Source organism: Fringilla coelebs, assembly GCF_963513975.1.
Source record: "Fringilla coelebs genome assembly, chromosome: 7".
Classification (NCBI taxonomy): Eukaryota; Metazoa; Chordata; class Aves; order Passeriformes; family Fringillidae; genus Fringilla; species Fringilla coelebs.
In genome coordinates this window covers 19,570,790-19,583,581 of record NC_140035.1, presented here as the reverse complement: position 1 = coordinate 19,583,581, position 12,792 = coordinate 19,570,790, and the positions used below count along the sequence as shown (strand labels likewise).

The 12,792-nt window shown below is 35.1% G+C and overlaps 1 protein-coding gene across 4 annotated transcripts in view; it reads right to left on the bottom strand.

Annotated features, from left to right (window-relative positions):
• Positions 1-3,847: 3,847 nt before the first annotated feature.
• Positions 3,848-12,792, bottom strand: part of UBR3 (ubiquitin protein ligase E3 component n-recognin 3) — a 104,398-nt gene continuing 95,453 nt past the window's right edge. For all 4 annotated transcript variants that reach the window (XM_084209585.1, XM_084209586.1, XM_084209587.1 and 1 more), the window contains 6 exons: positions 11,943-12,050; positions 11,324-11,434; positions 10,340-10,516; positions 8,535-8,744; positions 6,839-6,978; positions 3,848-6,228 (listed from right to left, as the gene is read on the bottom strand). In XM_084209585.1, the coding sequence (XP_084065711.1) occupies positions 6,111-6,228; positions 6,839-6,978; positions 8,535-8,744; positions 10,340-10,516; positions 11,324-11,434; positions 11,943-12,050 (864 nt within the window). In that variant the 3' untranslated portion in view covers positions 3,848-6,110. The remainder of the gene's footprint in view (positions 6,229-6,838; positions 6,979-8,534; positions 8,745-10,339; positions 10,517-11,323; positions 11,435-11,942; positions 12,051-12,792) is intronic.

Sequence of the window (12,792 nt, the reverse complement as noted above, 5' to 3'; positions counted from 1 at the left end):
ATAAAATTACTCCTTGTTCTACAGAGCTGGAGTGTGGTGTTCCCAAGAGTAATCCTTACTCCTACTTTGTGAAGCTTTCTTCACAGAGGCAGCAGTAGTGTAACTGGGAGTGCCATTACATCTCATAGCTAATTATTAGTTTTTAATTATAATCACAGAATATCCTGCTTGGAAGGGACCCACAAAGATCACAGAGTCCAACTCTTATGTCTGCATGGACCATCCCCAGGAGTCACACCATGTGCCTGTTACATTTAAATCTATGCATTTACCCTTAGTGGATGAACATCTGACCCAACTGAATGTCTTGTATCACTCAATGCTAAGTCTGAGCACACAAGACATTAATAATAAGTTGGAAGGTGAGTTTATCCAAATAACCAAAATACCTTCTCCTTACATTTTCCCACAGGCAACATTTTACACAACTGCCCCCACCCGGTACTACAGAAAATTAAAAGCTGCTGAGAAAAGAGTAAAATGAGATGATATTTCACATTAAGAATATCTTATGCAAATTCCCAATTATGCTGTACACAATAGGAGTGCTGGGTAAGATGTATCTACAGTTCTTTATTTGCTGCTTTTCTTCTTCCAGCTAATGAGTTCCTTTGGTATTCAAAATCCATCTTTGCTGCCACACACTTACAAAGGTAAATCACTTGAATGGGCTGAGCTTTCTTCTATTTATTGTTGCTAGGGAACCACCTTGGTATTCACACACATAACGTGTCTTTTGACATATGTTTCAGATGACAAGATGCAACACAGCTCTGCAATATACAGTGAAAAAATGTACTGCAGCATTCTTGGAAATACTCTCCTGCAGAAGAGCACTGCTACTGTAGTACCTTAGCTTCAGATTGCTGTGGATTTCTTACTTGTTTGTTTTTACATGCAGTAATCTGATTAATAGTCCCTAAGGATTAAAATAAAAGAACACCTGAAAAGTCTGTGAATTAAGTGTTGCTAAAATAGCATCCTTCTAATTTTTTTTTTAATATGCTTGTATAAGGGAAATGTTCTGTAAGAAGTCTTCCTATTAAGTTATGTAACTAAAAATACCCAATCCAAGTAAGGAGAAAGTGGAAGTGTGACCCATTTCTGAATAGCCAAGTGTCTGAAGGTTATTTGAATTACATCAGTCACCTGCTGTGAGTATTAGTCATACAAATCCTCCACTAAGTATTGAAAGGCAATAAGCTTCTTTAATTTTCAGAAAGTACTTATTTCTTGAGATAACAGTTTTTGGCAGGACAAAAAAGCTGATATAGAGATATTGAAGAGGTATTATTCTGTCCAGAATCACGTCTGACTATGGGAAACAACCCCATTTTAGTTTCCTGTTGATTTTGGTTACTGCCAACATATCTGTGTGAGGAGTGATATTTGAGGTTGAAGGCAGCAAAGTTTGAAAAAATGCAAAAAGCATGAACATGAAACATGAAAGGGCTATATCTCACTTAAGTCTTGTGTGCATCCTACTACCTGGATTTGCTCGAATACCAGTGATCTAACATAATAGAGCAGAACTAACTTACTGATCCAAACAGGAAGTGTTCCTGTTGGATAAAGGCGTTTACAAGTTGAGACAAAACAAGCAGGATAAAGCAGACTGCTAGAGAACCTAAAGGAAACAATATGTAACAGTCCCTTCAGCTGTCCTGAAGATCTTAGTTTAACAAAACCTACATGTCTGTATTTTATATGATGTGTGTTTACACCAGCATTGTCACCAAGTACCTTGTTGCAGAGCTGAGATTAAAACACCAGCTCCATACTAAACTCTCTTGAGAACAATGGGAAATTATCCTAGAACAAAGGCAGTTTCTTTTAGGGCCTGTGGAGATACTTGGAAAAAATGCAAAGTTAGTTTTAAGTTTTCAGAGCTGATGTGTGACAAATCTAAAATGACCAGCACCATAGAGCCAGTCTCTACAAACTAACTTTCAAGCTGCACCCCCCTGGCTGTCTCTACTTTAAATACCCTGAGAAAATGCAATTTATTCACAAAGTATTGTTGTACAGTTGCAGAGGGCTCTCCAGCTGGTTTAGGCTTCTTTTGTTGTGCAGTACTACACAAACAAAGCAGTTGCATATGCAACATGGACACAACAAAGGCATGAAAGAAAGAAGAGATCCAGTCATTCAAGGAAACAGAAGAAAAGTTAACTTTTCACAGCAAACTGTATTAGTGGCTTCAGCTGCAAGGTGCAAAGTATATTCCTTGACACCTGAAAAACAAAGGCTCATTATCTACTTTAGTTATTTGCCAGTATTACAAGTAATCCCTGAGAACATGTTGTTCTGATTTGGCAAGTGCTTTAGTATGCACTTGTGTTCTACATTCAAATGTGACCCGTGCATATCTGGTCACCAGATTTAAGGCCAAAATGTAGGGACAGTAAATATTTGATCTGTACTTTTCTCAGTATTGGGCATGAAGAATACTTGGGGTTTTTTTCTAGCTCTAATCTCTGAGGGTTATCTTGCTTTGTTTTGTTATAACATTAAAAAATAAATCCATCTATGAGGAATAAGTTCAGCATAATTGTTTTCAATCAAAATTATTAAAAAACTTAGTAGTAATGAGTCAAAGGTATCCTATAATGGGAAATGTATTAGACATTGTAGTCAGAGAAGAAGCAGGGTAAGCTGCAAGGCTGAACTCGCAGCAGCTTCTCAGTGTAAGAGAATTTGCAGGGAAACTACTGCCCATCTGAGAAAACATTCAAGTAGGGGCTTTGGGCACTGCACCCTACCAAAAGGAGACATTCATCAGCCCAGAACTCACTGACTGCAGTGAGCAATCTCACTCAAACAAAAACAAACTCAACACAAATTGTCATACAGAGGCAGACTCGTCTGATTATGTGCATTCTTTATATCCTGTGGTTGGTAATTTAGAACTAGGAACCTCCACTCATTGGCTCAGGTCATTGCTGTGGGTTCTTTGCAAACAGCATAATTTCATTCTCATCTATGCTAATGATCAGACAAGCTCCATTCATCACTGCTCCCACCTCTGAGAAAAGAAATTGAAAAACAGGACAGCAGAATCTGGATTAGATGAAAGTTAGATATAAATCATATCAAAATCACCACAAAACTCAAGTTTCTCCTGGTGGCTATGAATACAATGTGAACTGATCTCATGGGATTCTGAAGTAAAGAATAACATTTGTTGGATACTGTAGGAAAAGATCCTGTTTTTAAAAGAAAAATGTAATTTCCTTGTGAAATACTATGAGTTATACAAGAATCCTATTGTAGGGGCAATGAAAATATTCATTAAAAAATTCAGGCCACCACTGAAAAAGGAAAGATGCTGTTATCCAAAGGTCAATGCCAAAAGAAAACTGTTCCACCAAATCTCTCACCGGTTAAAAGAAAAGGAAAAACTTAATACATAAATATTGCATTCATCAAATTGAAGTAATAGTTATTCCAGAATAAGACTTGACACAAAAGATCAAGCAGTTTTCCCAAAAGTAGTTTCTCAACTCATCAATTTAACTTTAGCAGTTTGCAGCAGCAATGCTGGAATAGCTGGAATACGCTTAAGCACTACTTTAAATGCTACAGTTATGAGTAAAATAATCCAAATTACTATTGCAAAATACATGACTGTAAGCAATAAATTAAAACAGTACCAAGTTTACTCTCTATGCAAAGTACTTTGCATGCATAAGGTTTTAACATTTAAATAATGCCTGACTATTGGGTGGAATTCAGTGTCATTTTGGATTACTGGGGCAGAGAGAAAAAATTTCATGAACACACAGATTGACAGTAGACTTTTATTAACATATCTTACAATGCCAATTATTGTATTCCTAGTTTTGTACTCTTCTGATGTGTTATAAAGATTGATTTAGAATCTACAGTAATGTACTGTACTTAAATGATCATTCATACAGGATATCACACCAGAACATTTGAGTAATACGCACACACACCACTCTAGTTTGGACCTGTTCTTTTTCAAGGTTAGCTTAATAAAGTAGGATTTAAAAAGTTATGGGGGAAATAAAAATCCTTGTTTAGCAGCATGCAAGGATATTCAAGTACAATTTTTCAACCAAGTAATTTTTTGTAGTTTTTAAATTGACTAGTGACTAATTCACCAGTACTATAATAACCACTAAGAAATACCCAAATGTTAAAGTTAAGGCTAATAGTTTTACTTCACATCCATATGCACAATCAGAGAACATTCTGTTTTAAATAAAACACAGTAATCAAATTCTGGACACATTATCTCTTGTAAATAAAGCATTGGAGCTTCAAACTACAGATCACTCAAGTTCATGAGCCCTGTAATAATGTTATGCTGGCAATGTAAAGAATCTTTTTGCTCTTTAACCACACTTACAAAATGGCCTGATATTCTTAATGAGCAATGCAAAAATATCACAGGCAGAACTTATAATACAGTATCAAAAAAGTAATATTCTGGAAAAGACACAGCCATTTAGTCAGTGAAACAGAGTAATTATAATCTTATAGGAAGTAGTGTAATACTTTTGAAATATATATATTTATTTATATGTATGTATAAAAACCAGTATCCTTTATTGTAGGGTTTTTCAAATTGCAGGTATCCAGAAAATCTCATTGTATTTACTTTTCCCTCAGTCTGTTCTTGATTGCTATACAGTCATTTTATTTCCCCTATACACTTTTCACTAGATAATGATTTCCACTGGGGAATTGTTTTCTTTGTATATGTGGCTTTATCATAAGATGTTTTTATTTTACACATACAAAGTTTATTTTACACACAAGCTGTGGAAGTCAAAACTACCAGGGAACTGCTTGGTAGTCCTGTTTGCAAATGTCCAAGATTTATGAAAAACAATAGTAGCAATATATTACATACCAGTATTTTGACTATAATCTTTCCTACCTACTTATGCTATGGATTTTAGCCCAGTTATGCCTCTTCTCATGAATTTTTTAGTCCTCTAAGCATAAATTGTTTTGGCATTCATCCAGTGACGCTGCACATGCACTGGTAGCTCATCTTGGCTGCCTCTGTTGAATTTTTAAATTTTTTTTTTTATTTTTCCTTTTTAGGAAACCAAGCAGAAAGAACAGTGATTACTTTAAACAAATACAATATTGAGGAACCTCCTGAAATTACAGTAAAGATACAAAATTATGTTTCATTTTTAGAATAACCTGCACACTCCTAATCCTCCAATCATTCTGAAACATACACCTGGTTTGGAATGATAGGCAGGCTTATGGTTGTTATGCTTGTAACTGGGATCTGCTAATTTGGGCACCAAACAAATTCCCTCTATACCGCAATTTCTGTATGTTATCATTAACAATCTATTCAAATGATATGAAAAAAAGAAAAGCTCCCTCCTGGAAAAAAAAAATAAAGGCAGAATGTGTGTTCTGGATTACATGAAGAGCAGTAAGATACCTAATTTACAGTTATTTCATTTACTTATGGAGGAAAAAAAAATGAAGTTCCTGAGAATGTGTAAGTTTTCAGTAATGCCTGAAATATTTCAATAGATCTCTAGAAGTGAAATACTCTTTAAAATTCACCTTTCAGACCAATTATTACCATGCAGTCTCACAGTTGTTTTACAGACCTAATTACAAATGCCTATCAAGTCAAAACCTCAAGCCAACACAAAAAAGGCAAAGAAATGTTATCCAACATACTTAGTAGATGTAATAGACATATACACCGTTTCAGCAAAAATTGCTAAAAACTCAACTCCATGCAAAGTAAAATAAAACCAGACAGCTACCCCTGGAGCCTCTAAACAGCTCCAAGTAAATTTGTGCTTCTTAACAATAATGGACTTTTAAAAACACAAGAAAAATAGACTACTGAGTGCAATAAGATTGCTCACACCATTTTGAGGATTTAATTTCAATTATTGTATCATTCTTTTGTAGCAACAACAGCTCATTTTGCACAGATTCCACATGTTGACAAAGTTCCATTTCCCTTTTATGTCCATACCCGCTTCCACCCCCAGCCAAGGAGCTAAACTTCCATTCAGTTAAAGCTATTGTCAGTCAAGATGCATTCATTCATGGTAACAGCAGTTACATGGTGAGTAGATGATGATGACGATGATTTACAAGCCATTATAATGTGGCCCCCATCTTTTATTGATATGATCAAAAGTATGAGACACCCACTGCTGTTCAAGCACTTTGTATCTTTCCTTGCATATGTATAGGGGTTTACCACGCCTGTGGAGGGAAAAAAAGGGAAGAAGAAAATAAATAGTTAATATGCCAAGTAAATGGAAACATGCTTCATTTCATAATCAACACAATACTCATACAACTTTTTTGCAGGGTAAACGTGCATTTATATTGGTGAGGGGTTTTCATTTTTGCTTCTGGTAGGGTAACTGCTGGGACTTCCCCTCTTTATACTGGATAGCAGAATCCAGAAACAATCACTTGTTTTCTCAGTCATGTGTAGCTTGGAAGTTATGCTCTGTTCCTACACTGGGATCCAACTGCATTGTTTGATTAAAGGCCAAACAATAACATTGGGAAACAAGTGTTTCCCAACACAACACAGAATCAACCATAGTTGGGAATAGCAACATAGTAACCTGGCTGCTGGGTTCCTGGTATAACTCAATGATCACGACTACACCACCTCTGGGGCAAAAAATCCTTAAAAACCCAAGCCAACAGAAGTCAGTCCAAGTTGCGATAAATGGGGATTTTCTATTTTTCCACACAAGGAAGGCAGAGATCTATTATTATCTGTTATTGCATGTTACAAGACAAAGTTGATCTACTCAGAGGCACCAACAATGAAACACAGCTGTAATGAAAACATTACCTAAGATCTCTGTCTTCTTCACCATGTGCATCGAGATAAACAGAACCCCAAAGGCAAAAACGATGGCCTCGTATGATGATGATTACAGATGCGTTAATCAAAAGGAATATTCCTGTCCCAGCTCCACAGTTTTGAGAATGCTGTAATGTTATGGGTGTAGAAAGGCAAGAGTACAAAGATTCTGTTAATATCTGTGAACTTTGTAACAGAAGAAATTTTAAAAATTATACTTTGTTTTCCTTCAAATAACATGGGGACATTATTGAGTAAGAGACAGTTTGCCAAAGGATAGCCTGCCCCAAAATTCTCCATCCAAACCAGAGTTCAGTGTCTTGTGCTGCCATAACACCACATATAAAACGTTTCCATACTCAGCAAGAGAGGATATTTGTTACCATGTAAGAAACTGAATTACAAAAAATAAGCAAAAATATTATGTACAATATTTTGAATTTGTTGTTGTATAGCAAACTGTATAGGATTACCAAATATTTTCCATAGATGGCAAAACCAAGAGAAAGTATTTGGAAAAATGTAGTATTACCTCTTTTACAACAGGTTATATTGTTAAACATTTGCTTTCTCTATCCATGCTCACAGATCTAGTCTATGGCTCTACAAATCTAATAAAAAATTTTTTTAAGTAATTCTTGCTTTGTTGAATATGTCATTCATCTCTGTGACTAGCACAATCTATATTCATCAATTCATTTTAGCAATTAAAAAATGCACCCTTCCTACATGGTTTGATTACAACTAGAAGCTATAATCCCGTCAACTACAACAACAATTAATTCATTATATGGATTTTTAATTCCTTTTTAAATAGCATTCTGTTTTCATGAAGCTTGAAACCTTAAATGTAACTATAAATTCTATAGTAAATTTTACCCACCATTTATTCTTCCACCATATTAGCATTATGAGAGAGAAAGGTGAGTTCAAGCAATTTCAAGACAGTCCAAAATCTCTCTGACATTTTATGGCCCATTTGTAAATATCTCTCTAACAAACTGCTCTCACAGTTTTGTGAAGTACATATAGTTCCAGTCTTCCCCTAACTGTTCAATGGAAGTAAAGAGAAAACTTATCAAAGCAAACCTTTATCATAGTATGAAAATCAATAATAGATTTCATCCAACTCAGGCTCCTGAAAGAGCTTATATATATACTGACTAAAAACTTAGCTACTGAAAAAGTCAAAGACCTTAAATCAGCACCTATGTAGTTACAGTCTGTAGATCTCTAGTAGGTGGTTGGGTATCAGAAAATACTCAAATCAACCACAGACTGATTTTCTATGTACTTGGAAAGCAAGGAAACAAACCAGAGGAAAATTCAAATAATATATGGACAACCCAAACACAAACAAATTTCAGCTGGCTGTGAATCAAAACCACATGGCAACATTACACACAGTGGCTTTGTAAGACTTACACAAAAAGGACAAACAGGTTCCTATGCAAGTAAATTGCCCTCCAGAATCCAGTCTAGGTCTATCCTTCAGAAATAAGCACTAAACTCTTATCACTGGGGCTTAAACTAGATGACCCTTCAAGGGTTCCTTCCAACTTAAACTATTCTATGATTATATAAACATATGTTCAAAAGGAAGCCATCAAAACTAAGCAATGGAGCTAACAAATAACAATGAGTGTGAGAATCAATTACAGAATTTGAATTAACTCTCTCTTACCAGTACACATTCACAGTAGCTCTGTTGTTTACAGCACAGTCCTTTCAAACATACAAAAGTACCACAAACTAAGCAAACAGCAGGATCTTTAGGAACCTTGGTACAAACAGAACAAGTTTTTCTGTGATAATACTGAAAAATGGTATTGTAATTCTCAGGCAACTGAAGAAGGCGTGGCAAGTCCCACTTAGGTTCCTGGATAAGCAAAGCCTACAAATAAGGTAAGAATATACATGAGTTCAGAGATCAGTCAATTTTTTAAAGCATTTGTATTTTCTAAAAAAAAAATAAAAAAGAGAATACCATATAAAAGAAACATGCAGTTTAAAAATATCTCATTTCTTTTGCATTTCACAAATTTAAAAGTCAAATGTCACCTTGTAATAGTCACCTGCTCCTGGCTGATTACCCTCCCCAACTGCAGTCACATTTCATCCTTTGTAATAGGTAGAAAATGGGCACCAGCCTTTTCCCAAGGATGTTTTCTGCATGTGACATATTTTAAGTGCAAAAACCTTCACAGCTAAAACAAGAGGATTAAGAGTCACCTACAGGAAAGACTCTCACTCCCTGCACTAAGTTTCTTTGGCAGTATCGAGGTGTTACTCCCAAAATCTGGCACTGACTATGAAAGCTGTCTCCCAGCTAAAATTTAGACTCAAATTTTCAAAAACAGAACTGAAGTTAATCTCTGTAAATGATATTTGAAGACATCTACCCGTTTTTCAAAAATTTATTGGACACCTGCCATTAAGTTACCAGAACTCACAATTTTTGATATGATGGCACTACCTGTCTTAAATACTGCTTAAAAAAGCCGAACTCTTTGCGTTTGTTCATTTGTTCTTAAAAACACTGTCCAATTTTATGTTGGGGAGGGGAGTTTAAACAGAAATATGTTTTCCATCAACGTAGTGATTTTTTTTCTATGTTTATAACTGATGAGCATAGTGGTCAGATGGGATCTTTTTTGCAAGGTCCAAAATTTTTTTTAAGAGTGCATGACCTTGAAACCTAAATTGCAAAAAAGAAAATAAGATAAAGAAATACTGCATTTGTACCTGGTTACTTTCTAATCATGGGAAGAACGCTATCTATTTCACTGCAATCTATAATATCTAACAGATTAGCAGGAAGTATATTTTGAGATTAATCTGGGTATTCAAATTTTCACAGGAACAATCATGTTGCAGAGTGAGGAATGCATCTGGCTTTCCCCTGACACCACAAATTTAGGAGAGGGGGACTTGAATTGTTGAGATGCAGCTTTGTCATCAAAACAATGCACTCATGTTGAAACACTTCCATTTCACAACTGATTATTTCAGTTGCACTAACTCAAGTCTTGGTATTATTTCCTTAACCTTCAGAGAAAATGTACCATCTTTCATCATCATTTTAACCTTTTCATCTTTTTCAGTTTTGTAACTGAAGATGCAATGTTTTACAGTAATTTAAAACAGGCAAGGAAAAGTTCTGATACCTGTTTTCTTAAAGTTTCTATTACCTGCACTTTATTGGCTACAGGTGCAGAAGAGAGGTGTACATTCAGTATCATCTAAAGGTAGTGTTTCTATATTCTGTCCCCAGCAATTCTAAAAACCACACAGGTCTTCTGATTCCTGTTTTTAGCCAATTCAACCCACATCCACTTACCAAGATTTCCCATTACAATTTCTCTCTCACTTACAAGCTACATTCTCCAATCCTTAGCCAAAGCAACAGTGTATGAGCATAATGAGTCAATCAATAAATAGCTGCTTCCATATCATGACTATTTTGGAAAAAATAACTTTGCTACATACCTTTACTTGATCTGGATGTCTGCCTGCAAATAAAGCCAGTTCTGAGCACCACTGTGATATCATGTCAAATGCTGGCACTGGCCAATCAAGACAAGAGGCACTGGTGAACTGATGAGCTGACTGAAAAGATGGTAGTAGACCCAGGCAGCTTGCAAGAACAGTGAATTCTTCATCTTCCTTTTTAGGCATGAAATCAGAGAGGTTTAGATTAATACCTAGACTCTTAATTTTTAAACAGTTTATTAAAAATATATCTATTTCAATAAAAAAGTATTCTAGTACTAAGATGCAAATAGTCATGCTTAGTGACATAGGAAGGTTCAATTTCACCAGAAAACTTCAAACTGGACTCTTGAAAAAAAAAATTGTCATAAAAACCCCAAAACCAACCAACCAAATTTAAAACCTCAACCCAAACCAAACCCCACAAACAAAACACAACTCCCCCACAAAAACCACACATCCAAAAACCAGAAGCAAAACAAAAAAGCCCCAAACTCCATAATAAGTTTTTTTGTGTGCACCCCAAGCTAGCTAACAGCTGTTTTACAAAGGAGATGATGTTGAGGCAAGGAAAAGAGGGAGCTGACCTGCAGTAAACTCAACTTAAATTAGTCATGGAATTTAAACATAATTGTCTGCTGATGCAATGTCTCTGAGAATGAAGTATTAAGAGGCATTAAGAAAATCAGTACTGAATTCCATTGTGTGTGGAATTACACCATCTCTGCAAATGCTGGACAAGTTTTAAAAGTATCTCGGTATTTTACGAGAGAATCACCTATGACCTAATTAAATAAGCATGATTTTGCTGAAGTTTAAGAATATAATACCATTTTTTTTGAAACTGCAGTGCTATAATATATGATTTTAAAAAATATTAGAATAGAAAATGTATACCATGACAAAGACACCTTCAAGTTCTAATTTTTCATCTCTAGCTTTTATATGGAAACGTTTGAGTGTGCCCCTCTCATTCTGTACCTGACAACTAGGCAGATCCCCTCCAAAGAGATGGTGTTGAAGAAGGCTTGTGATCCTGAGGAAAGGCAGGCAGAACTGCTGCAGATAGCACTCTACAGAATCCGCATTTACCTAGACAGGAGGAAGCTATTACTAAATTCTGTCCCGGGTAAATTATCCCCTAAGTATGGAAATATGAACCAAGTATTTTTTTAAGCATATTATATAAATGACTGCATCAAACATACATTCCAAAGGCCAGCATTTCACTAATAATCTGAAATACCTCGGTAGGTTTTCTTCCCCCTCGACAAATGGGTTTTCTACTTAAATAGTCACTTTTTCAAGTTTCTGAAAGGTCTTTCATACATATAATTAAAACCCATACATATAATTAAAACCTGTAATTATAAGAAGTATTTTTCAATAACTTGCTCAATGTGGCACTGACCACATCTGATATTAAAAGAGGTAGAGGCATTTGCAGAGGTAAACTGTTCCAAAGGGATAAGCTTTGATCTAGAAAATAAAGAGCTGTACTGCAAGTCTTTAGGAAGATCAGAGAAAAATCATTATAAGAATGAGGCAAAAAAACTTCAAGGGGACATGCTGGATAAATTTTCCAGAAATTTGCCAGTACCACTGGTAATTCTTCAGTCTCTTCTTCTTCATATATCTTCCCCTTAGACAGTTCACTAATCACATGACTCAGCAATACTTCCCAAGATTTTTCTCCACTGGATGTATTCTGCAAATGAGAAGAAAAGAAATGTAAAAAGAACTAGTAATAAAAAGGAGGAAATGTTTCTGTAATAGCAACAGCAATGAAGAATATTTCCTTTTGATCAATATGCGAATTTTGACCTACAAAGACACACAATGCTTAAAAAAAATTACAAATGAATATATAATTTTACAGAAAGGGACTGCATTTAGCTCAAGAGTGAAATGTGAACTGCTACTTGAATTACATATGCTCTAAACTGAGTGCTATATGAAAGCTGCTGTCTAAGGTTTGCATTTCACATTTTCTCTGTGAGTATATAAATGTTTACTTTAAAACTAGAAAGAATCACTTCACAGATTGTTCCAATGGAATTTTAATTATAATACAAGATTTTTTTTAAAAAAGTAGTTTTTGAAAACATACCAACCAGAATGAATGATGAACACTTGCTATGTATTTTAAGTTAAAATGAATGTATCATAAAGTACAAAGTTGCATTTGGAATGAACAATGTCTACTACAGATGGAAAATATATTTATTGTAAAGAATAAATAGCCACTTAGGTTTGTGCCATAGCAATTACATTTAAAAGCAACACAGAAAGCTTTAAGAACTGGAAGGCAGTATTCCCATAAGTATTTGTCTGAGTCAGAATAAATTCTACCCGGGAAAAAGATGACTGGATATGAATTTTGAGTTCTGTTAGTATATTATCAACACAACAAACAAGGGAGTGGAACATTACTGTGATTCTTTAAAGAA